At 34.6% G+C, this 15,806-nt stretch overlaps 1 protein-coding gene across 2 annotated transcripts in view; it reads left to right on the top strand.

Annotated features, from left to right (window-relative positions):
• Positions 1-15,806, top strand: part of BLTP3B (bridge-like lipid transfer protein family member 3B) — a 96,216-nt gene that overhangs the window by 27,484 nt on the left and 52,926 nt on the right. For both annotated transcript variants that reach the window (XM_026013112.2, XM_026013113.2), the window contains 3 exons: positions 8,189-8,351; positions 10,573-10,611; positions 11,924-12,015. In XM_026013112.2, coding sequence (XP_025868897.2) covers positions 8,189-8,351; positions 10,573-10,611; positions 11,924-12,015 — 294 coding nt within the window. The remainder of the gene's footprint in view (positions 1-8,188; positions 8,352-10,572; positions 10,612-11,923; positions 12,016-15,806) is intronic.

The following is a 15,806-nucleotide window of genomic DNA, read 5'->3' as shown; positions in this document are numbered from 1 at the left end:
ATCACTGATAGCTGGGCAGCCACCCTGAGAGGGGTTTGTTATTAATAAACAAGTTTATTATATTAAATTGTTTAGTATTAATAAACAATAAACAAGTTATTAATAAACAAGTTAGTTATATTAAATTAAGTAATAACAGAATTGAAAATCAAATTATTGACAGATCTTATTTTCTGAATGCTTAAAATTAATCCTTTTTCTTTAAGTCAGTGGTTCTCATTAGCCTTTTTTGTTTCTAAAAGCCCCATTTGAAAATATGATAAAATATCTTGGACTCCTTTAAGTCCATCCAGCAACGTCAGATTATAAGTGCGTACTTTAAGTTTCATAATCAGCTTAACATGCATTGTTAAATTCCCTGTAAAATCTAGTTGTTCAGGCTGTAGCAGGAAATAGCACAGAATAGAAATGATTATTTCTAGTTACAACTGTTATTTGAGAAAATAATTGTCAAGTAGCAGAGCGAATTATTAAGTTTAGAAGAATAGTAGGCACTGACGTGAATCTTAAATAACATATATAGTAATAGGAACCATAAACAATTTTAGGACAAGGTGAAAACTCAATAAATGAGTATTTACTCATGAGGTTAGAGAAGAATGTCACAGGGTTTTAGCATTTGAATGCAAAGAGGTAAGCACCTAGATTGGGAAAGGGTTTATAAACTGTTAAGATTCTTTTGAATTCTAAGATTTTATGGTTCTACCCCCAAATAGTTGTATTTAATGTAGAGATGGTGCATTTCAGAAATGTTTCAGGTTGCTTTAGCAAAGAAACCAACTGTATTTTCTTTTGTTTTTATGATGTAGCTATAGAATGGATCTAATGAAAGTTGAAGTAGATTATGATTAAAATTTATAGCACCATCAGATATAAAATTTACACTTTCTGATTTATGATCTGCATACTTAGTGTTTTATCAAGTCTCCCAATTTTGGGGGAGGAATTTTCATTACTCATTATATCAAGTCTCTATGTTCATGTTCTGATTTAACCTGTGTCTTTGTATTAATAATAATGAACACTGAATTTTCCAATGTATTAGGGACAGTTCTAGCATTTTATTTATTCTAACCAGTTAACCCTCAAAAGCCCCATGAAAGTAGATATTATTTTTTTATCTCCATTTCACAGATAAGGAAACTGAAAGTGAAGCATATAGAGGTTTATAGAGGTTGAATAGTAAGTGGCATTTTTATTCTTGCTGAGCTAGAATTCTTAATTTTTTTGTGCATTTATGGCCTGTTTCCTTAAGCAAATTATAAATCTTCGATTTGGGGCTTACCTTTTTTGTTTTGTCATGAGTCTCTACTTAGCACTGTGCCTTGCATGTAATTTAGACTCTAATAGTTATGTATTGATTATAAAATGCATAATCTGTGTCAAACACATTCTTTCCATTTGCCAGGAAATTTTATTCCTCTAGTTAGCTATATTTGTTGTTATTGAAAAAACTAGTAAATGTATTTTCATGTTGTAATGAGTAATTAAAGAAGATTTTGGATAAAATGGAAGTCTGTTTTCATATTTTAAGTATGTTTTCAAATTGTTACATTGTTAAAATTTTATCATTTTCAGTGATGCTTTCAATTGCATCCACCAATAAAATACATACATTCACTTTAAAATTTATTCAATAAGATACTAATGTTAGAGTGAAGGATACATGTTTGTTTTAAAATAAACCTCTTTGCCTGCCATAGTGTATGTAGTAATGAAACAGTGTGTTTCTAAATTTTGAAAATAAAAAATACTGGTAAGAGTTGTGCCCTTTTTACTATATCATGTGACTTTCTTCTGTGCTGTTGTGACTTTGATATGTTCAGGTCAATGAACTTTCTCCTGTATCCTCATTTTGAGTCTTTATTAACAGCAACTTTGGTTTTATTTGTAGGCTATGTTTCATTTCTCCCTTTATCTCCCCTCCCTTTATCTTCAGTAAATAAATAATTATCCAGAGTTTAATTCATTGACTTAAATTTCTGCCCTATTTTTAAAAGTTTGGTTTTAAAATATTTATATAACTCTTTAGAGCTTGAAGCGTTCTTTAGTGGATTGGAAGTGGTATTATTTCAGATAACAATTCTCTTTAGGATCAGGTCCTTCTCAGTTATAATATTCAGCAGCATAATATAATTATCTGAGGATTTCAGATGGCAGTTTAGTTCAAAGAGCTGTAGCAACACTTGGAAAAAGTACAGGTAAAAAAAGTACCTTTTCCAAGCCTTAATGCTATTTTATGAGCTTCCCTCCCTTTGTTTGCCTAGTATACAGTTAATGAAAGTCTGCTTATCTTTTATTTATTAAATTATGATGAATTGGCTGAAAATCATTCTCCAGTTTCTGTTTTTGGAAGAAACATAATTATATTAATAATTGACTGGGACATGTTTGTGCAAAACTAGAGTATATGTAAATTAAAGTCTAACATATGAATAATGGAAGATAAATAATTTGATATTACTTACCTGATGTAGGGACTGGCTTTTTAATGAATGTAAGTTACCAGTATATCTTCTGATTTCTATTTAAAATAGTTTACTAGATGAGCAGTATTCATATGTTTTCCAGATTAGCTCCATTACTTGACCATTTTAAAGTCCTATTTGGATAAGCATGAGTTTTTTATTTATTTTTTTTTAATTTTTATTTATTTATGATAGTCACACAGAGAGAGAGAGATAGAGAGGCAGAGACACAGGCAGAGGGAGAAGCAGGCTCCATGCAGGGAGCCCGACGTGGGATTCGATCCCAGGTCTCCAGGATCGCGCCCTGGGCCAAAGGCAGGCGCCAAACCGCTGCGCCACCCAGGGATCCCCAGCATGAGCTTTTTAAAAATTTTTTTCCAGATTTTTATTTATTCATGAGAGACACACAGAGGCAGAGACACAGGCAGAGGGAGAAGTAGGCTCCCTGCAGGGAGCCCAATGTGGGACTTTATCCCTGGAATCGGCCTCACACCCTGACCCAAAGGCAGACACTCAACCGCTGAGCCACCCGGCTGTCCCAAGCATGAACTTTTGATATTGCTTCAGTTAAAACTGTAATCAGTATCCATAATTTAATCTAAATTGAAAGAGGGAAGGAAGAAGAGAATTCTTATTTGGATATGTTTTGTACCAGATGTTTTAGATATTACCTTTAATCCTCACTAAAATCGTTTGAGGTTGGTATTGTTTCCCCCCTTTTATAGATGAGCAAACTGAGGCACAGAGGAACCACAGTAAGTGGTTAAACAAGAATTAAGATTTCCCTGACTTTAAGGCCCATGCTCTTTGCAGATGTTGTGTCCCTTTTGTAAAATGAACTAAATTGAAGGTAGAGTTTTTTGTTAATGACAGGTATTTTATTTATTTATTTATTTATTTATTTATTTATTTATTTATTTATTTATTTAATTTATTTATATAAAAAGATTTTATTTACTTATTTGCTTGAGGAAGAGAGAGCAAGAGAGAGAATGCAAGTCGGGGAGAGGGAGAAGCAGGCTCCCCGCTGAGTGGGGAACCCAAGTTTAGGCTCCATCCCAGGACTCTGGGATCATGGCCTGAGCCAAAGGCAGATGCTTACTGAGCCACGCAGGCGCCCCAGTGACATGTATCTTAGTCTTTCCATCTTTTACTTTTACTCTTGCTACACCTGTCTTTTTGGGTTTCTGATGAACTTTTGTCTCTATAAAAGTGATTTATGTTCTTTATTAGAACATTTAACCGTAAGGGAAAATATAAAGAAGAAGAAATCTAGAATCTTACCAACCATGTGTACTTTTGATATTTGACATTTTATAACATTTTTTTTTACATAATTGAAATCACAGTAATGTAACTTTTAACCCTTGAATTTTCACCATAATATAAGCATTTTCTTATTATTTCTCTTTGGACATTAAGTGCTCTCACTTTTTCCCCTCTGTAAATATCATTGAGATGAACATTCTTGTATATACCTAGGCAAGTTGTTGCTTGGTTTCTTCACTAACCCCTCCAACATGCACACCCACACCCACACCCCCTTTCTTGCCCAACACTAAGGATAGGTATAGTAAGATGTTGGTTACTCAGATTAGTCTCTGTCCATCTGTCCGTGTCCTTTCTCTCTTCTTATCTTCCCTTTAAGTATGCTTATAGTATTTTTGAGTATAATTAGGTTCATTTGTTTCAGTTTGCTTTCAGTTTTAGGTGCTTCCCCTCTTACACTTTCTCATTTTATTTTTTACACACATAGAGTATTAACAGGCTTTCCAACATCAGAACTATTCAGGGCCAACCCCTCTTCACCCATATTGCATTTGCCGTCTTCTAATCACGGATTCTGCTCTAACAGTTGTCTGTCCTTACTGTACCATCAGTAGTTTTCTTTTTTTCTGCATCATTGTCACTAGCATACCAGCTTGTTTTCTCTTACCTTAATAAAGAAAACAAAACCTGAAAGCAACCTAGTTTTTCTCCTGCCTTACTGGTTCTTCTTTTTAAATCTCCTTTATTGGTTTCTTTCGTAGTTCTTAGCCCCTTAGGGGCCTCTAACCACAGTCCTTGAGCCATCTGATTTTTTTGTCTCCATCTTGCAACTGCAAATACCATCTATAACATTGGTGATTACCAAATTTGTATCCACACCCACCGAATGAGATTTGAATATCTACCTAATTGGCATGCCTTGAATATCTAATGGGCATCACTTAATTAAACTATTCAAAGCCCAAATTCTAGTCCTGAATCCCAAACTTATTTTTCCCTCTGTTTCTTTACCCTGAATAATGGTAACTCTGTCCTTCCATTTACCCAGACTAAAAACCTTGAAGTCATCCTTGACTTCATTCTGTATAATCAAATCCTGTTGGCTTTACCTTCAGAATATATCTAGACTATTCCCTTTCTACCATAACACTTTTTACTCTTCTATCTTGATCCAGGGCAATGTCTTCTCTCACTTGGATTGTCGCAGTAACTTCCTACTGGGCCGCCTGCTTCTTTCCACATCCTCCCTTTCATATATTCTCAATAGAGTAAAACTTGGAAAATTAAAGTTTCCAGGGGTGCCTGGGTGGCTCAGTCTGTTGAGCGTCTCTTTTGAGGTTTTGGGATCGAGCCCTGCATTGCGCTCTACATTCGGCATAGAGTTTGCTTGAGATTCTCTCTCCTTCCTCTGCCCCTTCTTGCTGTGCTGGTACAGGCAGGCACTCATGCTCTCTGTCTCTCAAATAAAAAATTAATAAATCTTTTTAAAAAAATTTTCCTATTCTAGTCAAAACTATCTCCAATTAGTTTCATTTTTACTAAGAGTGAAAGCCAGAGTCTTTAGAGTGGCTTTAAAGGTCTCACATGATCTGGCCCCTGTTACTTCTCTAACTTATCTCCTTTCCTCCTACTCTTGCATTCTTTGCACTTCCTCCAGTCAGATTGACCATGCTGTTTCTCAGATATGCCAAGCATGTTCCCACCTCAGATTTTTACCCTTGCTTTTCCTTGGCCTAGAGCATTCTTCCTCTAGATATTTGTATAGCTACTTTACTTGCTTCAGATCTTTGCCCAAATGTTATCTTTTCACTGAAGGTTTGATTTTCTGTCTATCCTTTCAAAAATTAAAAGGTCCTCTGCTTGCACCTGCTATCTTACTATTTTGATTTTTCCCCTCCATAGTCAGAATCTGACATAATATATCTGGCTTATTTTTTCATTCTCTGCAGAACCGTGTCCCCTTAGGCCCCATGAATGCAGAGGTTTTTATGTTTTCTTTATTGTCATATCCCCATTGTCTGTTAATTTATAGGTATCATTTAAGATTTACTGAATGAATGATTTAATGAAATGATCAAGGCCTTGTAGAGTCAGTCCCTTCTTTGTCCTTTCTGATTTATCTTCTACTCTCATGGCTCTCTTGTATTTTATGCCATGCTCTCTCCAGCCTGAAAACATTTCTTTGTGTTTTATTCCTACTACTTGGAATACTCTCTTCCTGTCTCCCTTCTTTTCCTTGCCTAGTTAACTGCTACCACTCATTCTCAGATATAATCTCAAAAGTCCCTGTTTTCAGAGAAGCTCTAGATTAAAACCCTGTACTGTATTCTCTCTTAGTCATGCTTTTTGGTGTTCGGTCTACCACCTGAACTAGAACTGCATAAAGGCGGGGACTCCTTGAGTGTACTGCTTGAGTGTACACTCCTTGAGTGTACATGTGTCCAAATAGTGAATTCTCAGTAAGTACTTACTGAGTGCTCCCTTCCAGCTGTGATGGTCTGCCTCGAGGTACTTGCAGGCCATTCCTATGTGATTAGGAGTGAGAGCCTATCAGGAAATGTCAAAGTATTAAACCAAATATGATTGATGGGTAAGTGTAACACAACCTAGCATCACTGGTCAAACATGGGTTACATGTGAATTCTGTATTTCTCAGTTCACTTTCTGTGAGATGATATGAATCCCAATAAAATGTGCCTCATGAAATTCTGGTGTAGAGTTAATGGGAAGCATGAAATGAAGCATGTGTATATTGGTGATACTCTCGTTGATGTGTAGAGTGTGTAAATAATCAGAATATTTTGTTACTTTATTTATTTTATTTTTTAGTTTCAAAAAAGGTAAAAGACTGGCTGATAAATCTTGTTAGCTGGTAGTTAATCTTGTCAGTAGTTTCATTTTTGGAAAAAAAAAATACCTCCTGGGCAAAGTTAATGGATTTTCACTTTTTTAGGGTTTTTCTTTAAAGTCATATGAAATATTACTTTGTTCCTGCATCTTCTCAATTGTTTCTTCCTTATATATTTGCCCTTTCCTTTCCTACTTGGTGACATTTGGCTTTATGTTCAAGGATCTTTTTACAGTCTTTGCCCATTTTTGGTCTAGTCATAACCACCTTGCTAAAGTAAATGGCCGCATGGACACTTGTGCCATTTGCCTTCTTTTACCGTACTTGTTCAGTGGAGATGATGTATTTCTTCCTGTAAACCTGGACTGCTTTGCCAATCTGCTGACCTTTGTAGTGTTCTCGTACACCCTGAACTTCATCCTTTTGGATGGGCATGGATCGAACATTGTACTCTGTCTCAGCTCTTTGGAAAGAGAAGATATAATCTTCCTGTGAATGTAGGAAGGTGCATTTAAATATCTTTTACGATTCTTGCTCCAATCAGAAGTCACAAAGGGATTGAACTTCATTTGGCTGCTGGTGCTTATCTAAACAGTGAGAATAAAAGTAGTATTGACCCTAATGTTTTATCATAGGAATTAGATGAAGTAGTAATGTTTGCATGCAAAGAACCTCGTACGCAATAAACCCTTGGAAAATGTCCAGTATTGTTTTAACTATTATTGTCATTTCCATTCTTTTTTCTTAAGTTTAAGAAATTTCATTTTTAATTCATCACAGAGAATCTGTATTCTTAATTAAATAGCTTTTAGGGTCCAGTCTCCTATATGACTTTTGGCACTTTCACTAAGCACTTTATACTTCATTTATTTTAACTCCTACAGAAAGGATAAATGGTATTTGTACAGCCAGTCTGGATTGTAAATAATTGGTATTTTTAAGTCTCATGTTAGAAAACACCAAAATGACTGCCAAGTAGAGTTGCATAATCTGCTTCCTCAGAGACCTTTTAGAAAAAGATTTGTGTACTCTAATTTATTCCTGAATAATGTGGGTCAATTTCTGAAGCTGGGAATCTCTGGATGATTCTAAAAGGAGTATTAATATCCTTTGATAGTGTTCTTGAGATAATGAATGGGTAGTACTTGCTATTGCTACTTCTAGAGGAACCCCTGATTCCCTTAACCTTCCTGTTAAGGTTGGTTAGTAAAATAGAAATATTCTTATGGTCTGTAGCAAAGTAAACGAAATGTGATTACGGAATGGTTTTGAGTTAGTTCCACTGCCTTGCATAGTACCTGGAAAAAGTGGATGCTACTTATTATTCATAAATTTGAAAGGCAGTAAGAACTAGAGTTTGATGTATATGGAAATATGATATTCACATGTATGCTAAAAACACTGTAGGCTTTGTATAAGAGAGCAATGAAATAAGAGAGTTCAAAGTGATAACAAAACCTTATTGAAAAACTTAGAGACTGTCAACTGAGATTTTCTGTTTCTTTGTGCTGCTGTTACATTTTTTACGCTCTGTACATTTGCAAGAATGACTGGGGTACAGAAACTGACACTAAAATGAATGTCAATATATATTCTCTTTCAGATTTACTAAAAATTTATCTCCTGACAAGATAAATCTAAGTACTCTCAAAGGAGAAGGTGAACTGAAGAATTTGGAGTTGGATGAAGAGGTGCTCCAGAATATGTTGGATTTGCCAACATGGCTTGCTATCAACAAAGTTTTTTGTAATAAAGCATCTATTAGGGTGAGACTTTGATATCTGTGGAAAGCATTTCTGTTCTCTCTTTTTTTAAAGATTATATTTATTTATTCATGAGAGAGACAGGCAGAAGGAGAAGCAGCCTCCATGAGGGGAGCCTGATGTGGGGACTCGATCCCTGACCAGGGATCATGCCCTGAGCCGAAAGCAGACTCAACCACTGAGCCACCCAGCCTCCCTCTGTTCTCATTTTTAAATTTAATTCCTATCTCTTTAATATTTTGTTTATATCTGTAAAAAAAAACATTTTCATTAATATAATTTAAAAAGACAAACACCTATGTCTAAATAATTGCATGAATGTGTGCCAGATGAATTTAATTGAAGTCATATATTAAGATTAATTTGTAGTTTAAGTTTTATTTAAAATTTAATCTTAACATTTAAATAAAATTATTGGTAGTTATTAATAAAATAATTGGTTAAATTTGGCACATATTCAAATATTTTTTATAGGATTGTTAATAGGGACAATTTAAATTTGTACTAAGTAAACATTATTTCAAATAAAGACATGAAGCCATAAATCCTTTTTTTTTTCTTTAAAGATTTATTTATTTTTTTAAAATTTTTTATTTATTTATGATAGTCACACACAGAGAGAGAGAGGCAGAGACACAGGCAGAGGGAGAAGCAGGCTCCATGCACCGGGAGCCCGACGTGGGATTCGATCCCGGGTCTCCAGGATCGTGCCCTGGGCCAAAGGCAGGTGCTAAACCGCTGCGCCACCCAGGGATCCCGAAGCCATAAATCCTTAATTTTATTCTGTACATTCTACTTTTACTTGAAATTTTATTTCTTTTATTCATTTGTTTCTTCTTGAAGATTTTAAAATTTTCTTTTATTATTATTTCTCCTTATTAAAATTTATTCCTGCTTACCTTTGACACTAATCATATATCATATCACTTCTTACTCTTAAAGACCAGTTTTTAAAAGGAAGTACTTAGAATAGAAATACCACATGAAGGACACCTGGGTGGCTCAGTGGTTGAGCATCTGTCTGCCTTTGGCTCAGGGCTGGATCCCAGAGTCCTGGGATCGAGTCCCACATCGGGCTCCCCTTGGAGATCCCGCTTTTCCCTCTGCCTATGTCTCTGCCTTTCTTTCTGTGTCTCTCATGAATACATAAAGTCTTAAAAAAAATACCGCATGAGTAATGTTTCATAAAATTAAAATTAAAATTGGACTGCAAAGAAAAGATTTTGGAAAGGTTCCTGTATCATTTGATGGTCACCTTTATCTTTCATAAACTCAAATACCTATTAAAATGTGACTTTTTAGTGTATGCTTGAATGTTATTTGAAATTGCCTACATTTTACATGTGTGGCCTCACCTTTGTATGTTTCTTGAATATCTACAAAAAGATTGGTCAAAATTTTATTTTTAAACATTTTTAAAGATTTTAAGTAATCTCCACATCCAACATGGGGCTTTAACACATGACCTCAAGGTTGCCAAGAGTCACACATTCTTCCAGCTAAGCCAGCCAGGCGCTCCACGGTCAGAATTTTAGAATTAAAAAAACTGTTCAATGAATGAAAGACTGATTATACTCTGCTGGGAAATCTTAGTTTAAATTACAAAACTAAGAGGCACCTGGCTGGCTTAGTCAGAAGAGCACGCAACTCTAATCTCAGGGTTGTGACTTCAAGCCCCATGTTGGGCATGGAGCCTACTTAAAATTAAATTAATCACGAAGTTAAAATGTTTTTTAAGGTCTGGGGGAAAGATTATGAGGACCTAAAATTCTTATTTTATTTTTTTTTTTTTTTAATTTTTTTTTCAATTTTTATTTATTTATGATAGTCACAGAGAGAGAGAGAGAGAGAGGCAGAGACACAGGCAGAGGGAGAAGTGGGCTCCATGCACCGGCAGCCCGACGTGGGATTCGATCCCGGGTCTCCAGGATCGCGCCCTGGGCCAAAGGCAGGCGCTAAACCGCTGCGCCACCCAGGGATCCCTAAAATTCTTATTTTAAAAGATGACAGAAATTTTGATTAGTCTTATACAAAATAGGTACATCTAATTTTAAGAGTCTGCATGAGTTGCTCAGTTTATTACTTTGCAATTTGAGAAAAAGTCATCTGATAAAATTTGGTATGTCTGTCACTATATTTAGAGAGCATCTATATTGATTGCTAGTTTTACATTATTTTTTGATGATAGATTTTAAAGAAAAAAAAATTTGTCTTTTTTTGGTAGATTCCATGGACAAAATTGAAAACACATCCCATCTGTTTGGTGAGTTCTGACTTGCTTCAGAAATAAACACTTATGTATGCATTTGATCTAACTACTCTGTTAATATTAATCTTTTGTTTCATAGAAACACAGTCTTCTGGCTTTTCTACAAATTGACTTTCATTTTATTTGGATGGTACTTAGTTTTTCAGCCCTTAAATGAGAAGTGTGACCTTTAAAATGGGAAGGTCTTTATAATTTTTCAGATGTATTATGTTCTAAGTTGGTATATTTTTATTCTGTCATTTAGCTCTTCATTGACGTATTATGACAGTCTTAGTAACATTTAATTCAAACTTGCTGTGTTTCTGATTTTATTGATCTACTAAATTAAATAATATACACCTGAATATACTTTGTTTTTTTCTGTAAGATTTTATTATTTATTTAAGAGAGACAGCACGTACCCAAGTTGGGAGAGGCAGAAGGAGAGGGATAAGTAGGCTCATTGCTGAGCAGGGAGCCCTACACGGGGCTTGATCCCAGGACTCTTGGATCATGACCTGAGCTGAAGGCACATGCGTAACTGATTGAGCCACCTAGACACCCCAATATACTTTCCTTTTTTTAAGGAAAATTGAAGAAAGATTGGTCATTTGGTCATTTATTGATTCATTCATTCCACAGATATTTATTGAGCACCTTCCCTGTACCCTAAGGGAACTTAATATTCTTATTGAGAAGACCAACAAGAAACAAATAAAAGAGACAATTTCAGATAGTAAATGCTATATTAAAATAGAGAATGAAGAATGAGTGAGTTACACTAGTGATGACTACTAAGGATATTTGATCTTTAAGCAAAACTGTTACCTTGAAAGAAATTTTTTATTATGATAATGTTTATTTTTCACATTTCTTGCATATTTCATATTTTTCATTGTTAAATGTTTTAAATCTCAAGTCTTAGACTGGGATAAGCTTTTAGCTCCTTAAATCCCATTTATTAATACATAATCTCATTTAGCAATTAATAATGTCATACATTCTTGGATTAGAGATTGTTAGAGATTGAACTTCTATAAAATCTGATGATTTCAGCAGCATTTGGCAACTTGTAGTTTGTCTTATACTCCTATATGCCCACAGCTTTCTTATCAGATAATAAGTGCCTTGAGAAAGGACTGAGTATGTTGTTTTCTGTTTGGGTATTTGTCTTTCTAGACTTTTATAGAGACATTTTAAAAATGACTCTGCTCACTTATTGTTTACTTTGTTCCTAAAGAAATGAAAGAGAAAATAGTGTTACATAATATTTTTATAATATACATAAAATATCTAATATTTTACATTTTTAATGTATTTTTATTAGTCCCTGGATAAAGTAATAATGGAAATGAGTACATGTGAAGAACCACGAAGTCCTAATGGCCCATCACCAATTGCAACTGCTTCGGGACAAAGGTAAGTTATTTTCATTAATTTACATGACTCATAGTGAAGAGAGTTCTTTTCTGTAGTCAGCTCTGTTATCTGTAGTAATGGAACATAAAATTTCCTAACCTCAGGCAGCCTCTATTTGAGTCACCTTTTCCCATCAGACATTTTCCAGTTGTGGTATTATGTTGCCAAAGTAGCAGAAATGGTTTTTAGCCTTTTTTATTCATTTTGCTTTCCTTGATGTTAAATAGTAATGATCAACCAAAAGCATTCTATAAGTCAGATAATCTCTTAGTCTGAATAGTTTCTTTGCCTTTCATTTATTCTGTGCATCAGTGGAACTTTTATGACTCTTAAGAGTTAAGTTGATGCCTTTAAAGTATAGGCCTTTTGGCCCAGAAGGCCTATATGATATTAAATATAGAATGCTCACATTTTGTACAAATTGAATTTTGATAGATAAAAATCAGTAGAAGCATGGAGGCCATTTCACAAACCCTTCTTGCAAAGATCTTAAAAAAAATAGGTTTGGTTTTTTTTTAAAGATCTTATTTATTTGAGAGCACATGCATGTGAGTGTCACACAAGCAGTCAGTGGGGCAGAGGGACAAGCAGACTCCCTGCTCTGTCCCAGGACTCTGAGATCATGACCTGAGCCAAAGTCAGACACTTAACCAACTGAGCCACCCAAGTTCCTCTTAAAAAATAGATCTTTAAAAAAATTGCCTGTTTATTTTTGCATTTTTGAATTCTATACATCATTTCCTAAAGGCAGGATTTCTGCACTACTTTTTAACTGTGCACCTATTCATGTAAAATACTCACATAGATTTTAATGTGATTAGTGCCTCTTCATCATTTTATAGTATTCTGGATGTTGTGTCAAACCAATGATGAGTTTTCTTTGGAATGAATGTACATGGGGTGCCTGGCTGGCTCAGTTGGTAGAGCATGTGACTATTGATCTTGGGGTTGTAAATTTGAGCCCCATGCAGAGATTGCAGAGATTACTTAAAAATAAAATCTTTAAAAAATAAATAGAACGTACACATCAGATACACAGATATACACATGTACTCATTTCCAGATTGCTCTTTCACCACGGTTGAACTACCTTTACATTAGTGCTTTCTGGGGGAATACCTACAGCCTGATCAATGGCTTTCCATGTAGAAATGGTGATCCATCAATTCACAGCTATAGTTGACTGAAGGCCAGATTTATCAGATGTACCTGTTTGGCCTACAGGTAATAGTGACTGGGAAAAGAGCTTTCACATTAATTTCTTTGTAGTTTATACATCATCGAGCAATTTGAGATTTTAAAGCTTAACTTATGATTTCATGTGTGATACAGTGGATTGGAACAATTGGTCAAGTTGACTAGAGTCAAAAAAAAAATGGAAGAAAAAGTAGAGGTGTTTTTAAGATTTTTGAAAGTGGAAAAAAGATCAGGAAAATTGCTGTTCTTGATAATGTTCTTTATGACTCATGATTTTCTAGTATCAATAAGCTTTATAAGTTTCGCTTTGTAATCATGATGATAATCCTTATATTTTGATGTTGGCAGTATGGTTAATCTATTTCCACATTTTTCCAGAGTTGCCTGATTATAGCAATCACTTAGGATGCTTATTAAATCTGTATTCTTTTAGGCTCCTTTTTTTTTTGAAATTATGAGTCTTGAGATCTAGAATGGTTATCAAGAATGTGATTATTTTTTAACAATTCTTTATATTTCTGCAACTTGGAGAAACACTGATCTATTTGATTTTTGTCTTTATAAGATTAAAACATAAGGAAATTAATATTTAACAGATTGGCTTTACCTTCTGTGCAGGACTTATGAATTAATAATATTCCCATAGAATGATGATCTAGTAAATTTGTAAGTTCAGAAATTTTATTTTATCATTTCATATAGAGGAGATCTCCATCTATGTGAAGATTATTAATCAAACTTAGAATAGACTTGTTTGAAAACTGGAATTTCACCTTTTTAATTTATGATGAATGATATAACCAGAAACTTAATAGACTTTAGTCATTGATTCAGGCTTCACCCTCTAGTGGTAAATCCTCCAATACAATTGTAACACTTTTTAATGCATAGATTAGAACAGATGGGGTTGGATATTCCAAAGGGCATTCCCAAATAATGATTATAGATACATTCTTTCCAACTCCAGGAATATTTCTAGCCAAATGACCAGTATTTGTCGTTGGGATTAAAACAACTTTTCCCTAGGATGTTGATGAGTTCTTCCTCTTTAGTTCTTAATCTTTTGAAAATAGTTATTATTTTCATTTTACAAATGAAGAAATTGAGGCTTGGATTTTCATAGTATTTTTCTCAGACTTTTCATAGTATTAATAAGAATATAATACTATTAATAATACTATAGATAATAGTTATATTTCATAAAGTATCATGAATCAAGAGATGGGCTGTTTAGTTCATAGGTATTATTTCACGCAACCCACATGTAACCTACAAAGTGTTACCTGATTTAAAGGTTAGGTCATCTGAGGATAGGAAGTTTTAGGTAATTTACTTATTCACTAAGTAAATTAAGAAACTTAGCAGCAGGTAGAGGAGAGGGATGTGCATGATCAATGAAAATGATGGGTTCATTTTTATACATGTTATCTTTGAAATGTATGAGAGGCAGCCGAGTGGAAATATCTGATGGACATTTGAATTTTAACATTCTGAAGTTTTAGCAAGAGATCTGGATAGAGAGATTTAGGAATAATGGTCAAAGTGATAATAATTGAAGTAATGTAGCAGTTGGACAAATTTTTACCACTCTTCCTGCCGAAATATATTGATAGTCTGTAGTCCAGTCATATTGTACTACTCATTATTCTCAAAGTACCTCTACTTTCCTGCTTTTCTGTGCTTTTGCTTGTTCTTTTTCCTAATAAAAGATTTCCCTTCTTCCCATTGCTCCCTGTGGGAAATATATTTTTCTTTCCTAGATAAATTTCTCTAGTTATGAACAGTTTCTTCCTCTACCAAGTGTAGTAATGATGATCCCCCCCCCTTTTTCTAAATTTTATTCATTTATTTATTCGAGAAACAGAGAGAGAAGCAGGCTCCATGCCGGAAGCCCGTCATGGGACTCGATCCTGGGTGTCCAGGATCACGTCCCTGGGCTGAAGGCAGCACTAAAATGCTGAGCCACCTGGGCTGCCCATGTTGATTCCTTTTTTAAAGCACTCAATTACACAATGCCTAATGATTCAGTTTCTAGGGCACATGTGTTTTTCTTCTCTAAGTAAGTTGTGAGCCCTTAGAATACCACAACCGAGTTTTGGTTTTTCTTATGTCCCAGCATTGTGCACATGGTAGATGTTCAGTAAACATTTGCTGATTGGATTAGAGAATGTGAACTTTTCTGACTTTATTCCTAAATCTGAGCTTATTTTGTAGTTATAGTTTGTAGCCTTCTTTGTGTCAGGAATTTAGCTCTCTTATTTTTACTTTATAGATTCTAGTTGTTTGAACATCTGACAACTTGAAGAGTAGGCAGTTTTGGATAGTGATTATAATAACCTAATTTAAAGAGTAACGTTTCAGGGGGTCTGGGTCTCTCAGTTGGTTAAGTGTCCAACTCTTAATTTCTGTTCAGGTCATGATCTCAAGGTCATGAGATCAAGCCCGCATTGGGCTCCTTGTTGGATGTGGAGCCTGCTTCAGTTTCTCTCTCCTTCTCTCCTTCTGCCCCTCTCCTGCTCACACAGGCATTCTCTGTCTTTATCTCTCTCTCTCTAAAAAAAAAAAAAAAGCCTATCAAAATGGTTATAATCAAA

The sequence above is a fragment of the Vulpes vulpes genome, chromosome 10 (assembly GCF_048418805.1).
Source record: "Vulpes vulpes isolate BD-2025 chromosome 10, VulVul3, whole genome shotgun sequence".
NCBI classification, from domain to species: Eukaryota; Metazoa; Chordata; class Mammalia; order Carnivora; family Canidae; genus Vulpes; species Vulpes vulpes.
Note: the sequence above shows the minus strand (reverse complement) of the source record. Positions and strands in the feature narration are given on the sequence as shown.